This window comes from Lampetra fluviatilis, chromosome 8 (assembly GCF_964198595.1).
Source record: "Lampetra fluviatilis chromosome 8, kcLamFluv1.1, whole genome shotgun sequence".
In the NCBI taxonomy this organism is placed as follows: domain Eukaryota; kingdom Metazoa; phylum Chordata; class Hyperoartia; order Petromyzontiformes; family Petromyzontidae; genus Lampetra; species Lampetra fluviatilis.
The window spans coordinates 16,406,988-16,434,065 of record NC_136282.1 but is presented as its reverse complement, the minus strand read 5'-3'; the positions used below and the strand labels follow the sequence as shown (position 1 = coordinate 16,434,065).

The following is a 27,078-nucleotide window of genomic DNA, read 5'->3' as shown; positions in this document are numbered from 1 at the left end:
GGTGTCAGTGGGTGTGCAAGTCGCACCCGATGTGGCCCCAGCCGCATCCCTACCCAGCTCCGCCGCCGCATCCCTACCCAGCGCCTCAATGGCCCTGCAAGGTCGGGGCCGGCGGGCGTCCTCGGCTGGAGCAGCAGCAGCAGCAGGAGGAGGAGGATGAGGAGGAGGTGGGGTGCGGCTCTCTGTGGAAGCGGTGGGGCCATGGTTCCAGGGGCGGTTCCTCAAAGGGCCCTCAGTGCTGCCAGACGCAGCAATGCTGCCAGCGGCCCGTGAAGCAGTGCTGCTTCGGGGGAGGCAACGGCGGCATGGGAGGAGGTAACTCCGGCTACAAGTGAAGCGAGAGAGGTTGGGGCCCCGGCACCCACGGTCTTCTGGCTCCACCTCGGTGGCTGCTGTCTCTGAGCGGTGCGCACCGCTATTGAGCGCTCCTCCCGTGCCCCCAACCCCCTCAATAAAAACCCGCATCTCGCAGTGACCTCGTGTCTGGTACCTCCGTGAGTCAAGTCATTTATTCACGTGGTTATTCAATATAAGTGCAGCGCGATTGGTATAAAAATAATTCATTATAAAAACGCGATCAATACTGTATCATTGTCATGGTCTCCACCGTGGGATCCGCGGGGATGGGGACGGAAACGAGGTCTGGGGTGATCGGATCTGCATCAGCCGGCTGCATCTCGGGTGAGGCTCGGAATGACGCGCGTCAAGTCCTCGCGGGGACCTCACTGGGGCAGAAGTCGCCTCCTCTCCTCCAGCAAACTCTGGCGCTCCGGACTCGGCTCCGCGATTACACGGAATCTCATGCCCTGCGGAGGTGAATGGGGGGGGGTGGTGAGGGTCCAGTCTGAGTGTCTGTCACTGTGTGTGTCCCTGAGTGGGAAGCGGGAGTGCAGCGGTTAGCGCGCTGCGCTGCGATCCCGGCTCTCCGGGTTCGATTCCCGCTCACGGGCTACACCAGTGGCGATCATCTGAACCCGCCCTGGCCCTCCCCTAGGTCAACTCGGCCTCAAATGAGTACCTGATATCAAATGTAAACATCGCCACTATGGAGACAGGCGGTCAGGCGTGCTGCTGGCCACTGGCCCCTCGTGTGGAGTGCCGACCTTCATCGGTGCTGATACCCGTTCAGTTTGTCCTTCCCCGCACCTCCGATTAGCACGGTTGGATACGTACGGTGCAAAAGAAGTTCAACATACTCGTTAACAGCACTTGCTTCTACAGTCTATTAAGGCTATAAGAGGGATTTTTGTTTGCCCCTGAGTGGACTTGCCGATAGCTGGAACCAGCGGTGTCGAGACCGGCCGCTGAAGGATTGTCAATGACGCTACTGGGCAATTGGAGGCCGTCTCCCTCTAACAACCTGTGGAGGGCAGAGGAGCGACGCTCACAACGAGGAGCGCGCCGGGCGGCTAAAACACAGCAAGTTGGCACAGCAGGAGGCGTCGGTGATGCATCGGTCACTTTCAAATGCGCTTCTTCGGCCATCTGGAATGCTCTTACGATATTAAGAAGCCACTGGAGCTATGCACTTTTAAATCTGAATTGAAAACTAATTTCTTGAGAATTGCTTTATTATGTGTTGAGTTTGTTATCCTTCCCCCGCACCTCCGATGAGCGCAGTTGGCTACTTACGTCCCGTAACCTCCTGCTGGAGAGCCCTCGACACGTCACGTGGCCTCAAAGTGTGCACGGCCTGGTGCAAGCGCCGTGGTGACGTGACCGCCACTTAGTGGTGAACAGAGGCTGTTTTTTCTACAATGTCACTGTGCATGGCAGATGACCACCCAATCCCTCATGTGGCGACCTTCATCGGTGCTACAAACGTCTGTTAAAGGCTACACAGCGGGTGTTTGGGATGGGAGTCACACCTGGAAGTCGCGGATGAAGGTGAGGAAGAACGTGAGGAAGGAAACCCCGAGGCTCCACTCGGCCGCGGCGGACACTCGGAGCAGGGTCTTAGCCTGCGGGGTGAGGTGTGGTCAGCCATAGGTGGTGGAGGCGGTGGTGCCGTGAGGGTGGTGCCATGAGGGTGGTGGTGGTGGTGCCGTGAGGGTGGTGGTGGTGGTGGTGCCGTGAGGGTGGTGATGGTGGTGCCATGAGGGTGGTGGTGGTGGTGGTGCCATGAGGGTGGTGGTGGTGGTGGTGCCATGAGGGTGGTGGTGGTGGTGGTGCCATGAGGGTGGTGATGGTGGTGCCATGAGGGTGGTGGTGGTGGTGGTGCCATGAGGGTGGTGGTGGTGCCATGAGGGTGGTGGTGGTGGTGGTGCCGTGAGGGTGGTGATGGTGGTGCCATGAGGGTGGTGGTGGTGCCATGAGGGTGGTGGTGCCATGAGGGTGGTGGTGGTGGTGGTGCCATGAGGGTGGTGATGGTGGTGCCATGAGGGTGGTGGTGGTGGTGCCGTGAGGGTGGTGATGGTGGTGCCATGAGGGTGGTGGTGGTGGTGGTGCCATGAGGGTGGTGGTGGTGGTGCCATGAGGGTGGTGGTGGTGGTGCCATGAGGGTGGTGATGGTGGTGCCATGAGGGTGGTGGTGGTGGTGGTGCCATGAGGGTGGTGATGGTGGTGCCATGAGGGTGGTGGTGGTGGTGCCATGAGGGTGGTGATGGTGGTGCCATGAGGGTGGTGGTGGTGGTGGTGGTGCCATGAGGGTGGTGATGGTGGTGCCATGAGGGTGGTGGTGATGGTGGTGCCATGAGGGTGGTGGTGGTGGTGCCGTGAGGGTGGTGGTGGTGCCGTGAGGGTGGTGGTGGTGGTGCCGTGAGGGTGGTGGTGGTGGTGCCATGAGGGTGGTGGTGGTGGTGCCGTGAGGGTGGTGGTGATGGTGGTGCCATGAGGGTGGTGGTGGTGGTGCCGTGAGGGTGGTGGTGGTGGTGCCGTGAAGGTGGTGGTGGTGGTGCCGTGAGGGTGGTGGTGGTGGTGCCATGAGGGTGGTGATGGTGGTGCCATGAGGGTGGTGGTGGTGGTGCCGTGAGGGTGGTGGTGGTGGTGCCATGAGGGTGGTGGTGGTGCCGTGAGGGTGGTGGTGGTGGTGCCATGAGGGTGGTGATGGTGGTGGTGCCATGAGGGTGGTGGTGATGGTGGTGCCATGAGGGTGGTGATGGTGGTGGTGCCGTGAGAGTGGTGGTGCTATGAGGGTGGTGGTGGTGGTGCCGTGAGGGTGGTGGTGGTGGTGCCGTGAGGGTGGTGATGTTGGTGGTGCCATGAGGGTGGTGGTGATGGTGGTGCCATGAGGGTGGTGATGGTGGTGCCGTGAGGGTGGTGGTGGTGGTGCCGTGAGGGTGGTGATGGTGGTGCCATGAGGGTGGTGGTGGTGCCATGAGGGTGGTGATGGTGGTGCCATGAGGGTGGTGGTGATGGTGGTGCCGTGAGGGTGGTGGTGGTGGTGCCATGAGGGTGGTGGTGGTGCCATGAGGGTGGTGGTGCCATGAGGGTGGTGCTGGTGGTGCCGTGAGGCTGGTGATGGTGGTGGTGCCATGAGGGTGGTGGTGATGGTGGTGCCATGAGGGTGGTGGTGATGGTGGTGCCATGAGGGTGGTGATGGTGGTGGTGCCATGAGGGTGGTGGTGGTGGTGCCATGAGGGTGGTGATGGTGGTGCCGTGAGGGTGGTGATGGTGGTGCCGTGAGGGTGGTGGTGGTGGTGCCGTGAGGGTGGTGGTGGTGGTGGTGCCATGAGGGTGGTGATGGTGGTGCCATGAGGGTGGTGATGGTGGTGCCGTGAGGGTGGTGGTGCCGTGAGGGTGGTGGTGGTGGTGCCGTGAGGGTGGTGGTGTTGGTGCCGTGAGGGTGGTGGTGGTGGTGCCACGAGGGTGGTGATGGTGGTGCCATGAGGGTGGTGATGGTGGTGCCATGAGGGTGGTGGTGGTGGTGCCGTGAGGGTGGTGCCATGAGGGTGGTGATGGTGGTGCCATGAGGGTGGTGGTGATGGTGGTGCCATGAGGGTGGTGATGGTGGTGCCGTGAGGGTGGTGATGGTGGTGCCGTGAGGGTGGTGGTGGTGGTGGTGCCGTGAGGGTGGTGGTGGTGGTGCCGTGAGGGTGGTGATGGTGGTGCCATGAGGGTGGTGGTGGTGGTGGCATGAGGGTGGTGGTGGTGGTGCCGTGAGGGTGGTGGTGGTGGTGCCATGAGGGTGGTGATGGTGGTGCCATGAGGGTGGTGGTGGTGGTGTCGTGAGGGTGGTGGTGGTGGTGCCGTGAGGGTGGTGATGGTGGTGCCATGAGGGTGGTGGTGGTGGTGCCGTGAGGGTGGTGATGGTGGTGCCATGAGGGTGGTGGTGGTGCCGTAAGGGTGATGATGGTGGTGGTGCCGTGAGGGTGGTGGTGATGGTGGTGCCATGAGGGTGGTGATGGTGGTGCCATGAGGGTCGTGATGGTGGTGCCGTGAGGGTGGTGATGGTGGTGCCGTGACGGTGGTGATGGTGGTGGTGCCGTGAGGGTGGTGATGGTGGTGCCATGAGGGTGGTGGTGGTGGTGCCGTGAGGGTGGTGGTGGTGCCGTGAGGGTGATGGTGGTGCCGTGAGGGTGGTGGTGGTGGTGCCATGAGGGTGTGGTGGTGGTGCCGTGAGGGTGGTGGTGGTGGTGCCATGAGGGTGGTGGTGGTGGTGCCATGAGGGTGGTGGTGCCGTGAGGGTGGTGGTGGTGCCATGAGGGTGGTGGTGGTGGTGCCATGAGGGTGGTGGTGCCGTGAGGGTGGTGATGGTGGTGGTGCCGTGAGGGTGGTGATGGTGGTGCCATGAGGGTGGTGGTGCCGTGAGGGTGGTGGTGGTGCCGTGAGGGTGATGGTGGTGCCGTGAGGGTGGTGGTGGTGGTGCCATGAGGGTGGTGGTGCCGTGAGGGTGGTGATGGTGGTGCCGTGAGGGTGGTGGTGGTGGTGCCATGAGGGTGGTGGTGGTGGTGCCATGAGGGTGGTGGTGGTGGTGCCGTGAGGGTGGTGGTGGTGGTGCCATGAGGGTGGTGGTGGTGGTGCCATGAGGGTGGTGGTGGTGCCGTGAGGGTGGTGATGGTGGTGCCGTGAGAGTGGTTGTGGTGGTGCCATGAGGGTGGTGATGGTGGTGCCGTGAGGGTGATGATGGTGGTGCCATGAGGGTGGTGATGGTGGTGGTGCCATGAGGGTGGTGATGGTGGTGCCGTGAGGGTGGTGATGGTGGTGCCGTGAGGGTGGTGGTGGTGGTGGTGCCATGAGGGTGGTGATGGTGGTGCCATGAGGGTGGTGATGGTGGTGCCGTGAGGGTGGTGATGGTGGTGCCGTGAGGGTGGTGATGGTGGTGGTGCCGTGAGGGTGGTGATGGTGGTGCCATGAGGGTGGTGGTGGTGGTGCCGTGAGGGTGGTGGTGGTGCCGTGAGGGTGATGGTGGTGCCGTGAGGGTGGTGGTGGTGGTGCCATGAGGGTGGTGGTGGTGGTGCCGTGAGGGTGGTGGTGGTGGTGCCATGAGGGTGGTGGTGGTGGTGCCATGAGGGTGGTGGTGGTGCCGTGAGGGTGGTGATGGTGGTGCCGTGAGGGTGGTGTTGGTGGTGCCGTGAGGGTGGTGATGGTGGTGGTGCCATGAGGGTGGTGGTGGTGGTGCCATGAGGGTGGTGGTGCCGTGAGGGTGGTGATGGTGGTGCCGTGAGGGTGGTGGTGGTGGTGCCATGAGGGTGGTGGTGGTGGTGCCATGAGGGTGGTGGTGGTGGTGCCGTGAGGGTGGTGGTGGTGGTGCCATGAGGGTGGTGGTGGTGGTGCCATGAGGGTGGTGGTGGTGCCGTGAGGGTGGTGATGGTGGTGCCGTGAGGGTGGTGATGGTGGTGCCATGAGGGTGGTGATGGTGTGGTGGGCGGGCGGGCGGGGAGGCACCTGATGCTTGTACGTGAGGTCCCAAGTGGCGAGGCAGGCAGCGACCACCACTGCAGCAGCAGCAGCAGTTACTGGGTCAAGGTTCACACAGGGAAGGTGGCAACAGCCACCCACACCACTGCACCACTTCACCACACACGCGTGTACACAAAGTCAAAGATATCCCACATCGCCTCACCGCTAAACGCACGTGTACACACGCAAATAAAGACAACGATCCCCTATATAGCCTTAACCGACTGTTGGGGAAAGTGCTGTTGGCGAGCACCTATGAAGGTGGACACGGCACACGAGGGGGTGGGTGGCCAGCACCACGCCCTGCCGCCTTTGTCTCCCCAGTGCTAGCGATGTTTACACACCGCACCAGGCACTCATTTGAGGCTGAGTCGACTTAAGAAGGCCCAGGATCGGTTCAGATAATCGTCACTGGTGTTGGCCGTGAGCGGGAATCGAACTCGAGTCGCCGAGTTCATGGTGCTGCGCGCTAACCGTGGCGCTACACACCAATACCAATCCCCGCTATTCGCCACTAAGTGACAGCAATCTAACCACGGCGCCTGTGCTACACCAGGTTCACTTTGAGGCCACGTGAAGTGTCGAAGGCTCGCTGACAGGAGGTCTCAGGATAGACCCAACAGGTGCCTCGGTTTGGCTGACTGAGATGACCGGTAGATGCACCAGCTGTACCCCCACTGTGCCAACTTGCTGTTTTGAGTGTCCGCTCCTCTGTCCTCCGTTGTTGCTGGAGGGCGACTGCCTCCAATTTCCCAATAGCGTCCTTCACGAGCCTCCTCCATCGAGACCCATCTTGACACACATATTGTACAAATATTGTACACACACACACACGTGTACACGCACATACACACACGTGTACACGCACACACACACGTGTACACGCACGCACGTGTACACGCAAGCACGTGTACACGCGCACACGCGTACACACACACGCACGTGGGATGCTCGTGACGCCACTGGCGAGGCTCCATGCGGCGAGGGTGGTGCGCACACACGCGAGCCCCCGGGGCTCCGTGTGCCACGAGAGGAGCGCGTGGAGCGTCGCGTAGAGGGCGCCCCCCGCGAACGCCAACCCGGCCCCCGCCATGTGCACCCCCAACTCCGTGGTGTTCTACACGTGGGGGGCGGGGGGAGGGGATTGTGTTCACCCCCAATCACAACCACCTCGTCATCACCCCCATCACAACCACCTCGTCATCACCCTCCATCACAACCACCTCGTCATCACCCTCCATCACAACCACCTCGTCATCACAACCACCTCGTCATCACCCCCATCACAACCACCTCGTCATCACCCTCCATCACAACCACCTCGTCATCACAACCACCTCGTCATCACCCCCATCACAACCACCTCGTCATCACCCTCCATCACAACCACCTCGTCATCACAACCACCTCGTCATCACCCCCATTACAACCACCTCGTCATCACCCTCCATCACAACCACCTCGTCATCACAACCACCTCGTCATCACCCCCATCACAACCACCTCGTCATCACCCTCCATCACAACCACCTCGTCATCACAACCACCTCGTCATCACCCTCCATCACAACCACCTCGTCATCACCCCCATCACAACCACCTCGTCATCACCCCCATCACAACCACCTCGTTATCACCCTCCATCACAACCACCTCGTCATCACCCTCCATCACAACCACCTCGTCATCACCCCCATCACAACCACCTCGTCATTACCCTCCATCACAACCACCTCGTCATCACCCCCCATCACAACCACCTCGTCATCACCCCCATCACAAACACCTCGTCATCACCCCCATCACAAACACCTCGTCATCACCCTCCATCACAACCACCTCGTCATCACCCCCATCACAACCACCTCGTCATCACCCTCCATCACAACCACCTCGTCATCACCCTCCATCACAACCACCTCGTCATCACCCCCATCACAACCACCTTGTCATCACCCTCCATCACAACCACCTCGTCATCACCCCCCATCACAACCACCTCGTCATCACCCTCCATCACAACCACCTCGTCATCACCCTCCATCACAACCACCTCGTCATCACCCCCATCACAACCACCTCGTCATCACCCTCCATCACAACCACCTCGTCATCACCCCCCATCACAACCACCTCGTCATCACCCCCATCACAAACACCTCGTCATCACCCTCCATCACAACCACCTCGTCATCACCCCCATCACAACCACCTCGTCATCACCCCCATCACAACCACCTCGTCATCACCCCCCATCACAACCACCTCGTCATCACCCTCCATCACAACCACCTCGTCATCACCCCCCATCACAACCACCTCGTCATCACCCTCCATCACAACCACCTCGTCATCACCCCCATCACAACCACCTCGTCATCACCCTCCATCACAACCACCTCGTCATCACCCCCCATCACAACCACCTCGTCATCACCCCCATCACAAACACCTCGTCATCACCCTCCATTACAACCACCTCGTCATCACCCTCCATCACAACCACCTCGTCATCACCCCCCATCACAACCACCTCGTCATCACCCCCCATCACAACCACCTCGTCATCACCCTCCATCACAACCACCTCGTCATCACCCCCCATCACAACCACCTCGTCATCACCCTCCATCACAACCACCTCGTCATCACCCCCCATCACAACCACCTCGTCATCACCCTCCATCACAACCACCTCGTCATCACCCCCCATCACAACCACCTCGTCATCACCCCCCATCACAACCACCTCGTCATCACCCCCCATCACAACCACCTCGTCATCACCCCCATCACAACCACCTCGTCATCACCCTCCATCACAACCACCTCGTCATCACCCTCCATCACAACCACCTCGTCATCACCCCCCATCACAACCACCTCGTCATCACCCCCCATCACAACCACCTCGTCATCACCCCCCATCACAACCACCTCGTCATCACCCCCATCACAACCACCTCGTCATCACCCTCCATCACAACCACCTCGTCATCACCCCCATCACAACCACCTCGTCATCACCCTCCATCACAACCACCTCGTCATCACCCTCCATCACAACCACCTCGTCATCACCCCCCATCACAACCACCTCGTCATCACCCCCCATCACAACCACCTCGTCATCACCCCCATCACAACCACCTCGTCATCACCCTCCATCACAACCACCTCGTCATCACCCCCATCACAACCACCTCGTCATCACCCTCCATCACAACCACCTCGTCATCACCCTCCATCACAACCACCTCGTCATCACCCCCCATCACAACCACCTCGTCATCACCTGGAAGTTGGCGATCACGAGGAGCCCGAGGCAGCTGATGAGGCCGATGGCGAACCCCGTGCGGTTGACGAAGACGGCGCAGCTGCGGCCACACGTCGCGCACGCCACCAGACGGTAGCGCACGAACATCGTGAGAGCGGCTGCACGCGGGGAGACACGCGGGGAGACACGCGGGGAGACACGGCAGTGACGTGCGGTGAGCTGCCTCCCCTGGTGCTTTTTCATTGCAGTTTCATGACGAGACCAGCGAGCCTAAATATCTTTATACACATACGTGAAATAACTTAGCTGGAGTATGGAAGGCGAGGACATGGGATGAAGGGGTCTACAAACATTACATTGGTGACATACTGAGATAGTAACAGGCTTATTGCCCGCACTCCATCCAGTTACTGAGGGGTTGCGCAATCAGAGGGGAGGCTGAGCTCATCGCTGCCTCATCTCTCGTCTCTTACTCTTTGTTTCTTTCGGTGAAGTCACGGAGGTATAAAATTAAATAAATCACGACGTTTCTGGCGCAACACAAGCGTCCGTCATCAGGTGGGAAAGCGTGGTCTGCTGCTGAGGCAGACTGTTTTAAAAGGTTTGAAATGGGTGTAGCCCAAGGGTCATAAAGAAGTGGTCTGGGCTAGTGATGTTAATGTGAGAGATTAGCATGTTAGCGTGAAATCGAAGAGTGGTGCAATCCAAAGGCATGAGAGTGCAATGCAAAGGACATGTGAGCATGACAGATCTAAGAGAAAGGCATAGAGAGAGAGACAGAGAGTCAGAATAACAGCTGACATAGGCAGGTAGGATGGAAACATCACAGTCAGTTCAGACTTTACCTGGTTAATAACGTCCTTCCAATGATTGCTCAGTTTTTACCCATCCTCTCGGTTGAAGTTGTGTCTGTGTTAAAATATCTGGATGGCTTCATGAACAAATCTCTAAAGGTAGCCGGTAGGTTCGCAGAGTACCTCCATCTTGGAAAATACATTTCGTGTGTGCCCACAGCGTTAAAACAATGATCGGCAACGGCAGAGGTATTGGTCTTGCCGTGTTTCAGATCTGCCTTGTGTTCACGAACGCGGTCCGAGACATGTCGTTTCGTTTCCCCAATGTAACTGCTGCTGCAACCACAACTCAGTTTGTAGACACCAGGGTATTGCATGTCAGGAATCACATCCTTTACAGATGGGATCAAATCACGGATTTTGTGTACTGTGTTGAAACGAACCTGGATCTTGTATTTGTTTAAGATTTGGGAAATCTTTTTGTAACCCCTGTTATGTACGGTAAGGCGATGGTTTTGGTTGGATCCTCAGAAGGTTGTCTCCGTATGGCTGGGGAGACAGCTTTGCGGATTGTACGGTCCGAGTATCCGTTCCTCCTGAGGGCTTGGTGTACGTGCTCCAAATCACTGGCTAGGTGGTGCTGGTCAGAGATGCGACGGGCCCTATGGTGTAGTGTTTTGATGAAGGAATTCTCGTCTCTTCCTGTATTTGCAGCGGAGCTCCGCAAATTTGGCGATTTTGACTATCAAAATTATTGGAATCGTACAGAAATGACATTTATAACACAGATCAGTGGAAACATCTTAATATTTATTTTATTTTATTATTTTTTTCGTAACAGCTATTTTCATTGGAGTATGGCAGGTGAGGCTCTGCCTCCCCTGCCTGGAACACGGTGCACATGGGAACACCGCTCACTGCTCTCCCTTCAAAGCCACGGGACCTCAGTGTGGTGGTGGTGGTGGTCGTAAATGTCTGCGAGTGGTGTCTGAGTGGTCAGCGGTGTAGTGAGTGGTTGTCTGTGAGTGGTGAGCGGGGGGGGCGAAAGGTTAGTGGTACCTGCCAGCGCTGACATGCTCAGCATCAGTCCAAACACGCAGCTTTCCGGGGGCCGCCCAGCCGTGTCACTGCTCACACGCACAGGCGAGTGAGTGGGCAGGCGAGTGAGTGGGCAGGCGAGTGAGTGGCCAGGCGAGTGAGTGGCCAGGCGAGTGAGTGGGCAGGCGAGTGAGTGGGCAGGCGAGTGAGTGGGCAGGCGAGTGAGTGGGCAGGCGAGTGAGTGGCCAGGCGAGTGAGTGGGCAGGCGAGTGAGTGGGCAGGCGAGTGAGTGGCCAGGCGAGTGAGTGGGCAGGCGAGTGAGTGAGTGGCCAGGCGAGTGAGTGGCCAGGCGAGTGAGTGGGCAGGCGAGAGAGTGGCTAGGTGAGTGAGTGGGCAGGCGAGTGAGTGGCCAGGCGAGTGAGTGGGCAGGCGAGTGAGTGGCCAGGCGAGTGAGTGCGCAGGCGAGTGAGTGGCCAGGCGAGTGAGTGCGCAGGCGAGTGAGTGGGCAGGCGAGTGAGTGGCCAGGCGAGTGAGTGGGCAGGCGAGTGAGTGGGCAGGCGAGTGAGTGAGCAGGCGAGTGAGTGGGCAGGCGAGTGAGTGGGCAGGCGAGTGAGTGGCCAGGCGAGTGAGTGGGCAGGCGAGTGAGTTCGCAGGCGAGTGAGTGGCCAGGCGAGTGAGTGGGCAGGCGAGTGAGTGGGCAGGCGAGTGAGTGGGCAGGCGAGTGAGTGGCCAGGCGAGTGAGTGGCCAGGTGAGTGAGTGGGCAGGCGAGTGAGTGGCCAGGTGAGTGAGTGGGCAGGCGAGTGAGTGGGCAGGCGAGTGAGTGGCCAGGCGAGTGAGTGGGCAGGCGAGTGAGTGGGCAGGCGAGTGAGTGGGCAGGCGAGTGAGTGGCCAGGCGAGTGAGTGGGCAGGCGAGTGAGTGGGCAGGCGAGTGAGTGGGCAGGCGAGTGAGTGGGCAGGCGAGTGAATGGCCAGGCGAGTGAGTGGGCAGGCGAGTGAGTGGGCAGGCGAGTGAGTGGCCAGGCGAGTGAGTGGCCAGGCGAGTGAGTGGGCAGGCGAGTGAGTGGCCAGGTGAGTGAGTGGGCAGGCGAGTGAGTGGGCAGGCGAGTGAGTGGCCAGGCGAGTGAGTGGGCAGGCGAGTGAGTGGGCAGGCGAGTGAGTGGCCAGGCGAGTGAGTGGGCAGGCGAGTGAGTGGCCAGGCGAGTGAGTGCGCAGGCGAGTGAGGCCAGGCGAGTGAGTGCGCAGGCGAGTGAGTGGCCAGGCGAGTGAGTGGGCAGGTGAGTGAGTGGCCAGGCGAGTGAGTGGGCAGGCGAGTGAGTTCGCAGGCGAGTGAGTGGCCAGGCGAGTGAGTGGGCAGGCGAGTGAGTGGGCAGGCGAGTGAGTGGCCAGGCGAGTGAGTGGCCAGGCGAGTGAGTGGCCAGGCGAGTGAGTGGGCAGGCGAGTGAGTGGGCAGGCGAGTGAGTGGCCAGGCGAGTGAGTGGGCAGGCGAGTGAGTGGGCAGGCGAGTGAGTGGGCAGGCGAGTGAGTGGCCAGGCGAGTGAGTGGCCAGGCGAGTGAGTGGGCAGGCGAGTGAGTGGGCAGGCGAGTGAGTGGGCAGGCGAGTGAGTGGCCAGGCGAGTGAGTGGGCAGGCGAGTGAGTGGCCAGGCGAGTGAGTGGGCAGGCGAGTGAGTTCGCAGGCGAGTGAGTGGCCAGGCGAGTGAGTGGGCAGGCGAGTGAGTGGGCAGGCGAGTGAGTGGGCAGGCGAGTGAGTGGCCAGGCGAGTGAGTGGGCAGGCGAGTGAGTGGGCAGGCGAGTGAGTGGGCAGGCGAGTGAGTGGCCAGGCGAGTGAGTGGGCAGGCGAGTGAGTGGGCAGGCGAGTGAGTGGGCAGGCGAGTGAGTGGGCAGGCGAGTGAGTGGCCAGGCGAGTGAGTGGCCAGGCGAGTGAGTGGGCAGGCGAGTGAGTGGGCAGGCGAGTGAGTGGGCAGGCGAGTGAGTGGCCAGGCGAGTGAGTGGGCAGGCGAGTGAGTGCGCAGGCGAGTGAGTGGCCAGGCGAGTGAGTGGCCAGGCGAGTGAGTGGGCAGGCGAGTGAGTGGGCAGGCGAGTGAGTGGCTAGGCGAGTGAGTGGGCAGGCGAGTGAGTGGGCAGGCGAGTGAGTGCGCAGGCGAGTGAGTGGCCAGGCGAGTGAGTGCGCAGGCGAGTGAGTGGCCAGGTGAGTGAGTGGCCAGGCGAGTGAGTGGGCAGGCGAGTGAGTGGCCAGGCGAGTGAGTGCGCAGGCGAGTGAGTGGGCAGGCGAGTGAGTGGGCAGGCGAGTGAGTGGGCAGGCGAATGAGTGGCCAGGCGAGTGAGTGCGCAGGCGAGTGAGTGGGCAGGCGAGTGAGTGGGCAGGCGAGTGAGTGGGCAGGCGAGTGAATGGCCTGGCGAGTGAGTGGGCAGGCGAGTGAGTGGGCAGGTGAGTGAATGTGCAGGCGAGTGAGTGCTGAGTGCGCAGGCGGGTGAGTGGGCAGGCAGATGAGTTTGTACCTAATATAGGGCAGTATGGGATCCACGTCCCCGCGCAATGCGGCCGTGAGGTAGCTGGTTGCGAAGGTGACGGTGGTCCAGCACACCACGAAGAGCGGCAGCGCGGAAGCGCCCTCCGTGAACCACCAAAAGGACGGCATGGAGGCGAGCCTCGGGGAGCCGCACCGAGACACGCCGCACGAAGCGCGCGCTGCACCCTGCACCACGGAGTGCACATCGACCACGTGCCGTGTGAATGTGTACACGAAGCCGTGTACACGCGTGGGTGTGTATGTACGCAGACCCGTGTGAATGTGTGCCGTGCACAAGCCCGTGTACCCGTGTGCGTGTACACGCTAGCGAGTACACGCACTGAGCTCCCCGACGAAGACATCTCACGGAGCAGACCTACCTGCAGAGCGTGCCCCGGCGAACTGAGCACGAGGAAGTGACCCACTGCGATACTCGCCTCCCACGCAGCGCGTGACTAATCCATCATCACAGAGAGATAAGCGGAGAGAGAAAGACACGGGGAGAGAGACAGGGATATACAGGAGCGACACAGAAAGGGAGACACTGGAAGAGGCGCATGCAGAGAGAGAGAGGGACACGGTTAGAGAGAGACAAACACGGTCGCTTTAAGAATAGGAAATGCTGCCCCGCACAGAGCCCAGAGCCGTGACATCCGGACCGAATAGAGAAGTTGAAACAATCTGCAACTTCAGCGCCACTCCACCCCATTCCGCTCCCACTCCAATCCACACAACTCAACTCCATCCCACATCACTCTAAACCACTTAGGGGCCGTCCATAAATGACGTCACGCGATTTTGGACGATTTTTACTCCCCCCCCCTCGTCACACGGCGTCACAAAAAGTCAGACGCCCCCCCTCAAATATGACGTCACAAAGCTCTGCCCCCCCCCCCAAAACCATATTTTTAATTTTGAAAATAAAATATGCTTCAAATCGCTTTAAACTATTGTCATTGTAGTGCGTATTTAATGTGGCGCTGCACTCTGATGTTGGAGGAGAAAACATTTATTAAAAAGTATATTTAATTAAGTAGAACGTGTTGTCTATATTTATTTAAAGTTGCGCATTTTGATGTGACGTCACATTTCCCAAACCCCCCCCCCCCTCGTCACACATCGTCACAAATGTCTGACCCCCCCGCCCTAGGTGCGTGACGTTATTTATGGACGGCCCCTTAACCACTTCACACCAAATAACTCAACCCCACTCCACTTTACCCCACTCTACACCACTACACTGCATTGCACACCACTCCACTCTACACGGCTCCACAGCACTCCACTCTACACGGCTCCACTCCACTCCACTCTACACGGCTCCACACCACTCCACTCTACACGGCTCCACAGCACTCCACCCCACTCTGGACCATTCCACACGAATCCACTCCACTCTACACCACTTCACTGCACAGCACTCCACTTCACACCTCACCCTGCTCACCACGCTCACCACGCTACTCAACACCACTCCACTACCAACCACTCCACCCCATTCCCTATATTCCACTCCAGACCTCACCTCTGCACACCACACCATTCCACAACACACCACTCTACACCACTACACTCCACAACACACCACTCTACACCACTACACTCCACAACACACCACTCTACACCACTACACTCCACAACACACCACTCTACACCACTACACTCCACAACACACCACTCTACACCACTACACTCCACAACACACCACTCTACACCACTACACTCCACAACACACCACTCTACACCACTACACTCCACAACACACCACTCTACACCACTTCACTCCACAACACACCACTCTACACCACTACACTCCACAACACACCACTCTACACCACTACACTCCACAACACACCACTCTACACCACTACACTCCACAACACACCACTCTACACCACTTCACTCCACAACACACCACTCTACACCACTACACTCCACAACACACCACTCTACACCACTACACTCCACAACACACCACTCTACACCACTACACTCCACAACACACCACTCTACACCACTACACTCCACAACACACCACTCTACACCACTTCACTCCACAACACACCACTCTACACCACTACACTCCACAACACACCACTCTACACCACTACACTCCACAACACACCACTCTACACCACTACACTCCACAACACACCACTACACTCCACAACACACCACTCTACACCACACCATTCCACAACACACCACTCTACACCACTACACTCCACAACACACCACTCTACACCACTACACTCCACAACACACCACTCTACACCACTACACTCCACAACACACCACTCTACACCACTACACTCCACAACACACCACTCTACACCACTACACTCCACAACACACCACTCTACACCACTACACTCCACAACACACCACTCTACACCACACCATTCCACAACACACCACTCTACACCACTACACTCCACAACACACCACTCTACACCACTACACTCCACAACACACCACTCTACACCACACCATTCCACAACACACCACTCTACACCACTACACTCCACAACACACCACTCTACACCACTACACTCCACAACACACCACTCTACACCACTACACTCCACAACACACCACTCTACACCACTACACTCCACAACACACCACTACACTCCACAACACACCACTCTACACCACACCATTCCACAACACACCACTCTACACCACTACACTCCACAACACACCACTCTACACCACTACACTCCACAACACACCACTCTACACCACTACACTCCACAACACACCACTCTACACCACTACACTCCACAACACACCACTCTACACCACTACACTCCACAACACACCACTCTACACCACTACACTCCACAACACACCACTCTACACCACACCATTCCACAACACACCACTCTACACCACTACACTCCACAACACACCACTCTACACCACTACACTCCACAACACACCACTCTACACCACACCATTCCACAACACACCACTCTACACCACTACACTCCACAACACACCACTCTACACCACTACATTCCACAACACACCACTCTACACCACTACACTCCACAACACACCACTCCACACCACTACACTCCACAACACACCACTCCACACCACTACACTCCACAACACACCACTCCACACCACTACACTCCACAACACACCACTCCACACCACTACACTCCACAACACACCACTCCACACCACTACACTCCACAACACACCACTCTACACCACTACACTCCACAACACACCACTCCACACCACTACACTCCACAACACACCACTCCACACCACTACACTCCACAACACACCACTCTACACCACTACATTGCAGACCACTCTAATCCACTCTACACCACGACATTAAACTGCATACCATGCCACACCACCCCACACCACACCAACCACTGCACAGAACTCCACTCCACCGACTCCACTCCGTACGGGGTTTGTGGTCTGGGATTTTCCCGGTGTTGCTCGTGTCCCAAGGCTGGACTTTCCGTCATCACAGAAAATCGTAACAAACGCACGTAGATACGTCGCTTTGTCCCTCCACGTAAAACAAATTAAAATAAATGGTTTACACATCATATCAGTTGTCTTTTGAGAGTGAATAATTCCAGCAGCATCGATTCAATGTTAACTGTATGTATGTTGGATTTCTTTCGCACCGTACGTAGCCAACTGTGCTAATCGGAGGGGACCTTTGACCGCTTTCGACATGACAATGTATTGCCGGCAGTCACGCGTGCCTGTGTAGCAGTGCTGTACAGTTGCTCGATCTGTATCTGGGGGGAAAAACCCCGGTCCACAGTTGTTTGCTTATATTGAAGGAATGCGGCTGAAATGATGCCCTCTCAAAGGCCGTGCGACTGATGGGATGTATCAAACACACGCATGTTTTCCGTGGACAAGCGGATATGTATGTGGAGGAGGCGTATGTAGTTTACTACATTCTCCACTTGCATGATGGATGTGTCTTACACTGCCAGCCGGCTAAGCCTGGTTAGTGCTTGAGTGGGAGGCTGCGAAGGAGTCAACAGGGTTGTTGCTGGCTGCGAGGTGGCCAGGAGATGGCAGCACAGCCATGAATTATTGAATCTATCTGTGCAGAGATTTGAGTGTCACCCCCTCCAATGTGTGGAGAGTTTCCCCCGGGTTCTCCACTTTCCTCCCACGCAAAGCCAAACTCTCATTACTGGAATTGGCCAAACATCCCAAAGTAGCAGGACCCTCCTGAAAGCGTCTTGAGATGCAGTGAGGCAGCCCAAGGTAAAATGCATCATTATAGGGAAATGCGTAACGCATTGAGGCCATATTATGCGCCTTCCATTTGTTCAATCATCTTCAGTTACAAGTTTTATTTGAAATGTAATATTACCTCCACCAAATGGGGTATCAAAACATTGTACAAATTCAAATATAAAATACTAGCTTCTTTGCCCGTCCGAGGACGGAAGCTGTAATATTTACGAAAAAATTGAGCAGAGTATAATTGTATCTTGTGTCAATTTAATGGTAGTGAATCTTACACAAAAGTATGTCATAAAACACCTCACTTCATGTCACTGTAGCACTGTATATAACTGACCTTCAATTTGTTCAAATTCACTGCTCTGATACTTTATTCTCTTCTGCTTTTGGTCGCTGGGGTTGAAATACATTGGAAATCGATACAATATCTGGAAAATCACCAAGAAATTACTATTTTACCATGAAGAAATAAATAAAGACACCGAACCCACTTTGTTGCTGCGTAGAATTATTTATTAGATTCACTTTCAATAAAGAAACGTCAAACTTGTCGCGAATTTGCGAAAAAAAATATTTCCGCTCGACCTTCTGGGTGAGTGTAAAAATCCACCCGCTCATGAATATTAATGAGAAGGGGGTGCGGCATGTGGAGTGACGTCACGTGCGGGACACACAAACAGACATTCTTGGCTCACAGACATTCTAGGACGGGCAAACAAGCTAGTAGTAGTAATAGTAATGGAACGATGATATACACCTAAAGGAAAATTGTGGAAGCCACGAGTCATTCATTCCCCCCTTAACACGCGGGGTTCGCGGATCGCAGCTGGCCGCAGCCGGCAAGGCTTTGCAGGTCCGAGGAGCGGCACTCAAGAAGGGCCGCCCACCCAGCTTGCGGTGCAGGATCCGCGGCTGGAAGAGTAGGCCCCGTTCTGAATATCGTAACACATAGGTCCCAGTCGTATGAGGGACCAACCGGGCCCGCAGGTATGTCGGTCGAGGACCGGGCAGAGTTTTCAATGTCAAAACGGCCGTCTTGCAGTCAATACAGAAGCTGACCGAAAGCCAATGCAGGGCGGGGAATGCGCCTCGGCATTCGGGCTGCTGTGCTCTGCCGTGGCTGAAGTTTCCGAACCACGACACGTGGGAGATTGGCACAAAGTCCGTTGCCAGAATCAAGAAGCGTCGATACGAAGGCGTGGGGCGTGATTCAAGGCCGCCAGCTGACAGCAGAGAGCGCAAATCAAGGAATTGCTGCGACCATGGCACGCACGTTCAGGCTACTGACGAATACACCCCCCGAGTTTACGCACTTTGGGCAAGGTGCAAAGTTAGATCCCGTTTATGAGCAGAAGTTCAACCTCACCCTGGCCAAACCTAAATGTCGCATCAGAGGCCACCATCATTTTCTCTGTTTTGTCGGACAAACTGACAATGCAGAGTCGCGACTCGGTTGCGCCGGTAAATGGGACATAGATCTGTGCTGCCATCAGCAAACTGATGGTAACACAGGCCATGCCTCCAGGTGATGTTTCCCAGTGGCTGAACATACAGCTTGAAAAGCAGTGGTTACAATACAGACTAGGGCTGAACGATTAATCAATTTCAAATCGAAATCGCAATTTGAAACAATGCGATTAACAAATCGCAAAGGCTGTGATTTTTTGCGATTTGAAAAGTGTTATTACTTTCTTATTAGATTTTTTTTATAATAACTTTATTTATTTAACTTAACAATTGTTCTATTTCTGATTGTTCTATTTCAATTAAAACATTTTTATAAATACATGTTGGAAGCAATTCATATTTTTAAGTTCTCATCTTTGCATTAGACTATATAGAGCAGTTCATATCTTGATGGTATCATGTGGTAATGCTCCATCACATGTTTTCAGTGAATATTGAACTGAAGCTTGACTTTTTTATCGCAAATCAAATGACAATATCTGTCAGAAAAATCGCAATTAGATATTTTCCCCAAATCGTTCAGCCCTAAAACAGACCACTGCGGGCCCTGGCAGGAATAGGCGGTTCCTGCCAGGCCGCAGGCGTTGCAGCAGAACTGCACGAGAAATTGTGTCGAAGGTCGCCGAGAGGTCCAGCATAAGGGCAGAACGCTGTCCCCTGTCCATGGACCGCACACACGAGAGCCTTCTCAGTGCGATGTCCGGCTTCAAAGCCGGATTGGGTATATTATTTCAGAAGCCGCCGATCTCAAGACAATCTTCCAACTGGGATGTGACCATATTCTCCAACAACTTCCCAAGCAATGAGAGCTTGGATATCGGGCGTGTTTGGTATATTGTCTGTTGAAGTGCCATTTGCGGTGGTGTATTGAGGTATGGGTGGCGTGTCGACGTGTGTTGAATTCGTGTCGTGGTTAGCGCGCTGCGATGTGAACCCAGTGACCCGAGTTCGGTTCCTGCTCAAGGTCAACACCAGTGACGAATATATGAAACGGTCCTGGGCCTCCCCTAAGTCGACCCAGCCTCCAATGAGTACCTGGTGAAGAATGTAAACATCGCCACTCGGGAGACAAAGGCGGCCGGGCGTGATGCTAGCCACCCAAAACCCCGTGTGCCGTGTCGGCTTTCAAATGAGCTTTTTAACAGCATTTACCCTAACAGTCTGTTCAAGACCATTAAATCTCGACTTGAAGCTTTCGTGACTGCAGGAATTGGTGTTCTTTGGGTCTTTCGGTAAAGTCACGTAGATAGGTTCAAAGAAAATAGCAAAAAAACAAAAAACTACGACGTTTCGATCGCAACACAAGCGGTCGTCATCCCCTTTTTCCTGATGATGATGACCGCTTGTGTTGCGATCGAAACGTCGTAGTTTTTTGTTATTTTTGCTATTTTCTTTGAACCTATCTACGTGACTTTACCGAAAGAACGAAAAGAATATATTCTGTTCAAGGCTATATGGGGGATCTCTGTCTTGTCCTCGAAGTGTAGACATGTTTGTTGAACACGTAGTAGGTTTTCGCGACCAATACCATCCATAGTTGAGGTTTTTTGGGTTAGATCGTGTAAATAGAAACATGTGTCGGGTGGTGGCGGGTTTTAACGACACATTTATATATTTACGCGGCATAACCCAAAACCCCTTTATTATGGATGTAAACATGTTGTGCGGCAGGGGGCGCTGTGTTCACATGAATTGACCCCTGAGGCAGAGAAACGAAAGCGAAAGAGAATTCACGCAGAATGAACGGGCTCAGTGAAGGCAATTCCACGAGACCAGCTGACTCGGCGAGAGCGGTTTTATTCCCAATTGCCGGTGTCCTCTTGCTCGTGACACCCCATCTCGCTGAGGTATCCAGTGTTTCATTTATCATGGAAGAATATGTATGTTGAACTTCTTTCGCACCATAATAACGTTTTTTTGTTAGATCGCGTAAATATAAATGCCACCACCTGACACAGGCAATTAGTAAGGGTTGTCACGTAAATAAAACGTGGTATATGAGAGAGTAAACTCGCAACATTGTAAATGCGGTTTGTCAATTTTCTGCTCACGCCAACATTGGTGTAAAAGCGTCCACTCGAGGGAGTTGTCGGAGTGACTTGGTCTCCTCTTCCACAACTTTCGCCAGACGTCCGCCACACGCCATCTGCTTTTGAGCGCCTGTGGTGAACTTGATTTACGCTGCTACTGGGTGTATAGAGGCGGTCGGGGAGGGGGGGGGATTAAGAAACTTGGGCCCCGTTGTTTTAACTGCCGCTCCGGGAGATGGATTAGAATCTGCGACCTCTGGGTGTCAAGTCGAGTGGGCCCACCAAGACTCCACCACACACAGCGTCCAACCCGCCACCCTGGCAGGTCGCAACACTGCCTTTGTGCTCCTTCCCTCGCTCTACTCAATCCCATCGCCTCTTTTCCCAAGCTGTGAGTAACCTTGCTCAATTCAAGAGCCGTATTAACTGTCATCTATTTTGACAATCATCGTGCTGTTTGTTGCTGTCCGTTTGGCCTTTCGGGGCCCTTGCGTCTGTGCTCTAGAAACAGTGCGATTGCGAGAGAGACGCCCTACAACGTGATCATCGTCCATTGCATCACTCCATTGTCATCACTCCATTGTCATCACTCTATTGCATCACTCCATTGTCATCACTCCATTGTCATCACTCTATTGCATCACTCCATTGTCATCACTCCATTGTCATCACTCTATTGCATCACTCCATTGTCATCACTCCATTGTCATCACTCTATTGCATCACTCCATTGTCATCACTCCATTGTCATCACTCTATTGCATCACTCCATTGTCATCACTCCATTGTCATCACTCTATTGCATCACTCCATTGTCATCACTCTATTGCATCACTCCATTGTCATCACTCTATTGTCATCACTCTATTGCATCACTCCATTGTCATCACTCTATTGCATCACTCCATTGTCATCACTCCATTGTCATCACTCTATTGCATCACTCCATTGTCATCACTCTATTGCATCACTCCATTGTCATCACTCCATTGTCATCACTCTATTGCATCACTCCATTGTCATCACTCTATTGCATCACTCCATTGGCATCACTCTATTGTCATCACTCTATTGCATCACTCTATTGCATCACTCCATTGTCATCACTCTATTGCATCACTCCATTGCATCACTCCATTGTCGTGCGGTTTGGATGTCAATCGGTGGATTTCCCCATTCCCAGTGCCGCAACACGCGGCATTGCATGTGCAATGCTTTCAGCCTCGTCCAGACCACCAGCTCGTGAGCTGAATGTGTTATTGTTTAGCTCCACCTACCAAGAAGAGTCGACAAATGCAGCCATTGGGAATCATCAGCACTGCACAGGCACCTGGCTGTGCTCCGTCTGCACAGGCATCGTTTTCAGTCAGTGCTTGATTCAGTCTGCTGGTGAGACACTGAATGTCGAAACTGGCCCAGCGTTTCGTGTTGAATCGATGTTGCTTAAAGTATGCACTCACAGGAGGAGGACGCGTGTGCTCATGAAATGGGTAAACAATTATTGTTTGTTAATGTGGAGGGACCGACACGGGGACAGCGGAGTGTGGACTGACGAGGGAGCACTGGGATTGAGCTCAGGACTCTCGGCTCGCGAATGACGTTGCCAGAGAGCGCCACAGCTCAACATCGCACTTCTCTTCCTCATCTCGTTTCCTCCTTTTCCCGTCTCCTCCTCCCCCAATCCCGCCTCCTCGCAACATCCCTCCTTTTCCCTGTCCCTCTCATCACGTTCGCTGCTGCTGCTGCTGCCGTCTCAAATTGATTCCGTTTCTTTTTAAATCCTTTATATTAAGTTCGCTTGCTTGCGTGCTTGCTTGCTTGCGTGCTTGCTTGCTTGCTTAGGACCGTGAAAATCTTTCGCTCGTTTTTTAACCCACTTCCCGTGATCCAATCGAGCTGACATTTTCCACACAGACTCGTTGTGCCAGACAATTATTGTTCGTGAAAAAAAATTCCCTAAATTTTACACTTTTTAGGCAAAAAAAAATATTTTACATATATTCAAATAGAACGCATTCATGGCTTTGGCTGAACGTCAGAGTGTAAGAGCCCAGAGCGTAACTCCTCCACAGGCCGTGGCGGAGTAGCGCAGTTGGTAGCGCCCTCGCTTCCCATGCCAAAGGTCGCGGGATCGATCCCCGCGTCCTCCACAGGCGAATATATTTTTAAATCCTTTATATTAAGTTCGCTTGCTTGCGTGCTTGCTTGCTTGCGTGCTTGCGTGCTTGCTTGCTTGCGTGCTTGCTTGCGTGCTTGCTTGCGTGCTTGCTTGCTTGCGTGCGTGCTTGCTTGCTTGCGTGCTTGCTTGCTTGCTTGCGTGCTTGCTTGCTTGCGTGCTTGCTTGCTTGCGTGCTTGCTTGCTTGCGTGCTTGCTTGCTTGCGTGCTTGCTTGCTTGCGTGCTTGCTTGCTTGCGTGCTTGCTTGCTTGCGTGCTTGCTTGCTTGCGTGCTTGCTTGCTTGCGTGCTTGCTTGCTGCTTGCGTGCTTGCTTGCTTGCGTGCGTGCTTGCTTGCTTGCGTGCTTGCTTGCTTGCGTGCTTGCTTGCTTGCGTGCTTGCTTGCTTGCGTGCTTGCTTGCTTGCGTGCTTGCTTGCTTGCGTGCTTGCTTGCTTAGGACCGTGAAAATCTTTCGCTCGTTTTTTAACCCACTTCCCGTCATCCAATCGAGCTGACATTTTCCACACAGACTCGTGTCTCCCCTTCCCCCCCGTGTCTCCTCCCCTCCCCGTGTCTCCTCCCCCTCCCCCCCACGTCTCGCCCCGCCCCGCGCTCCGCCATGAGGCCGCCCCCCGCACCCCGCGTATCCGCGCCGCGCTGAGGCCGCGCTGAGGCCGAGCGGCCCGATCCAGGAGGACCCACGAGCAGGGAGCGAGGCCCTCGGGGCCGCGATGTCTGGCGGCTGCGGCGGCGGCGGCGACGAGGAGGAAGAGGGTTCCCTGGCCCAGCTCCGGTCTCGCTGGCAGCTCCCGGCCATCGCGCACTTCTGCTGGATGTTCCGCGACGCCTTCGCACTCCCAGCCGCGGCCATCGAGGTGCGAGATGGGCCCCTCAACGAGCGACCCTCTTAGCGGGGCCCCACGGGGTCCTCGTGGAGGCCCCGGGGTCGGATCCGGCGGGTTCGCCGACAAGGTCCCGTGCCTCCGAGCGGCGGGGCCATTGTTCGCGCGGCTGGGTCTGGGGTCCCCGCGCCTGGCGAGGCGACGACGCGGGAACAAAGCGGGACCCCCGGGGCCCCAACGCAGCGTGGACCCCCTAGAGCCTGGGACCTCGGGGTCCAGGGGACCCTGCCCTCAACTCCGCGGGCCCAGGGCGCAGGCTTCGCTCCATGCTGCCCCGGCGCGAGAAGCCACAGGACATTGATGTACAGGGGATGATGTTACTACATCTCGCATTCTGTTCAATGGCCTCCCCACGAGAGGGTCTGGGGGTCCGCGTGGACCGCGTCGGGGTGGTTGGTCACTGGGGCCCCCCCGAGGGTCACGGTTGCTGCCCTCCATGCAAGGCCTGTGCAGGTCACGTCGCAGCCTGCTGCCGGCCTGTGGATGCGTGCGAGTGTTGAGTTGTGTGTGAGCTGTGTAACGTGTATTGTGTGTGAGCTTGTGTGTTATGTGAGTGTTATGTGAGTGAGCTGTGTGTTATGTGAGTGTTATGTGAGTGAGCTGTGTGTGAGCTGTGTGTTATGTGAGTGAGCTGTGTGTGAGCTGTGTATTATGTGTGTGAGCTGTGTGAGTTGTGTGAGAGCTGTGTGAGCTGTGTGTGAGTTGTGTGTAAGCTGCGTGTGAGTTGTGTGAGCTGTGTGTGCTGTGTGGGAGAGGTGTGTGAGTTGTGTGTGAGTTGTGTGTGTTATGTGAGAGTGTGTAGTGTGTGTACTGTACACGTGTATTGTGATGTATATGCGAGTATGTACGTATACAGTAGGCACGTGTGCCAGTGTGTGAGTTGTGCTCATTGTGTGTGTAATGTGCGAGTACTGTACTAAAAGCACTTGCCCCAACAGTCTGTTATTGCTATACGGGGGATCTTTGTCTTTGTGCTGTGTATGTGTGATGTACACGTGTGTGTGTACAGTAACGTGTACGTGATGTGGTGTATAAACATTGCCACTAGGGAGACAAAGGCGGCCGGGCGTGGTTCTGGCCACCCACCCCCTCGTGTGCCGGCCTTCATAGGTACTCCTCGCTCACAGCACTTGCTCGTATAGTCTGTTAAGGCTATACGGGTGTATTTTGTACTGTGTGACTGTGTGTGCTGAATGAGTGTTTAAGTATATGATTGTGAGTGTGTGTGCCTGTGTATACGTGTGTACACTGTATGAGTTTGTGTGTGTGTGGATGGATGAGTGTATGTGGCAGCGTTAACTTGCATTGGGGATCGGTGAGTGTGCCACTGAAGTTGCCAGCTACGGGGGGGGGGGGGCGCACCATGATGCGTGTGCTCGTGGTTGTCTGTGGTTGTGTGTCCATGCTAGTGGTTGTCTGTGGTTGTGTGTCCATGCTAGTGGTTGTCTGTGGTTGTGTGTCCATGCTAGTGGTTGTCTGTGGTTGTGTGTCCATGCTAGTGGTTGTCTGTGGTTGTGTGTCCATGCTAGTGGTTGTCTGTGGTTGTGTGTCCATGCTAGTGGTTGTCTGTGGTTGTGTGTCCATGCTAGTGGTTGTCTGTGGTTGTGTGTCCATGCTAGTGGTTGTCTGTGGTTGTGTGTCCATGCTAGTGGTTGTCTGTGGTTGTGTGTCCATGCTAGTGGTTGTCTGTGGTTGTGTGTCCATGCTAGTGGTTGTCTGTGGTTGTGTGTCCATGCTCGTGGTTGTCTGTGGTTGTGTGTCCATGCTCGTGGTTGTCTGTGGTTGTGTGTCCATGCTAGTGGTTGTCTGTGGTTGTGTGTCCATGCTAGTGGTTGTCTGTGGTTGTGTGTCCATGCTAGTGGTTGTCTGTGGTTGTGTGTCCATGCTAGTGGTTGTCTGTGGTTGTGTGTCCATGCTCGTGGTTGTCTGTGGTTGTGTGTCCATGCTAGTGGTTGTCTGTGGTTGTGTGTCCATGTTAGTGGTTGTCTGTGGTTGTGTGTCCATGCTCGTGGTTGTCTGTGGTTGTGTGTCCATGCTAGTGGTTGTCTGTGGTTGTGTGTCCATGCTAGTGGTTGTCTGTGGTTGTGTGTCCATGCTAGTGGTTGTCTGTGGTTGTGTGTCCATGCTCGTGGTTGTCTGTGGTTGTGTCTATGCTAGTGGTTGTCTGTGGTTGTGTGTCCATGCTAGTGGTTGTCTGTGGTTGTGTGTCCATGCTAGTGGTTGTCTGTGGTTGTGTGTCCATGCTCGTGGTTGTCTGTGGTTGTGTGTCCATGCTAGTGGTTGTCTGTGGTTGTGTGTCCATGCTAGTGGTTGTCTGTGGTTGTGTGTCCATGCTAGTGGTTGTCTGTGGTTGTGTGTCCATGCTAGTGGTTGTCTGTGGTTGTGTGTCCATGCTAGTGGTTGTCTGTGGTTGTGTGTCCATGCTAGTGGTTGTCTGTGGTTGTGTGTCCATGCTCGTGGTTGTCTGTGGTTGTGTGTCCATGCTAGTGGTTGTCTGTGGTTGTGTGTCCATGCTAGTGGTTGTCTGTGGTTGTGTGTCCATGCTAGTGGTTGTCTGTGGTTGTGTGTCCATGCTCGTGGTTGTCTGTGGTTGTGTGTCCATGCTAGTGGTTGTCTGTGGTTGTGTGTCCATGCTAGTGGTTGTCTGTGGTTGAGTGTCCATGCTAGTGGTTGTCTGTGGTTGTGTGTCCATGCTAGTGGTTGTGTGTGGTTGTGTGTCCATGCTAGTGGTTGTCTGTGGTTGTGTGTCCATGCTCGTGGTTGTCTGTGGTTGTGTGTCCATGCTAGTGGTTGTCTGTGGTTGTGTGTCCATGCTAG

At 55.5% G+C, this 27,078-nt stretch overlaps 2 protein-coding genes across 2 annotated transcripts in view; one reads left to right on the top strand and one right to left on the bottom strand.

Annotated features, from left to right (window-relative positions):
• Positions 1–490: 490 nt before the first annotated feature.
• On the bottom strand, positions 491–14,166 carry DRAM1 (DNA damage regulated autophagy modulator 1). The gene is made up of 8 exons (XM_078858826.1): positions 13,840–14,166; positions 13,449–13,645; positions 10,972–11,039; positions 9,137–9,276; positions 6,793–6,958; positions 5,827–5,876; positions 1,869–1,961; positions 491–806 (listed from the first exon to the last, which is right to left on the bottom strand). Exons 2-8 carry the CDS (start codon positions 13,586–13,588, stop codon positions 723–725), a joined length of 741 nt encoding a protein of 246 aa, XP_078714952.1. The 5' UTR covers positions 13,589–13,645; positions 13,840–14,166; the 3' UTR covers positions 491–722.
• Positions 13,587–27,078, top strand: part of CECR2 (CECR2 histone acetyl-lysine reader) — a 27,319-nt gene continuing 13,827 nt past the window's right edge. Inside the window, exons 1-3 of the mRNA XM_078859391.1 lie at positions 13,587–13,679; positions 18,534–18,627; positions 23,984–24,234. Of these exons, the coding sequence (XP_078715517.1) occupies positions 13,587–13,679; positions 18,534–18,627; positions 23,984–24,234 (438 nt within the window). The remainder of the gene's footprint in view (positions 13,680–18,533; positions 18,628–23,983; positions 24,235–27,078) is intronic.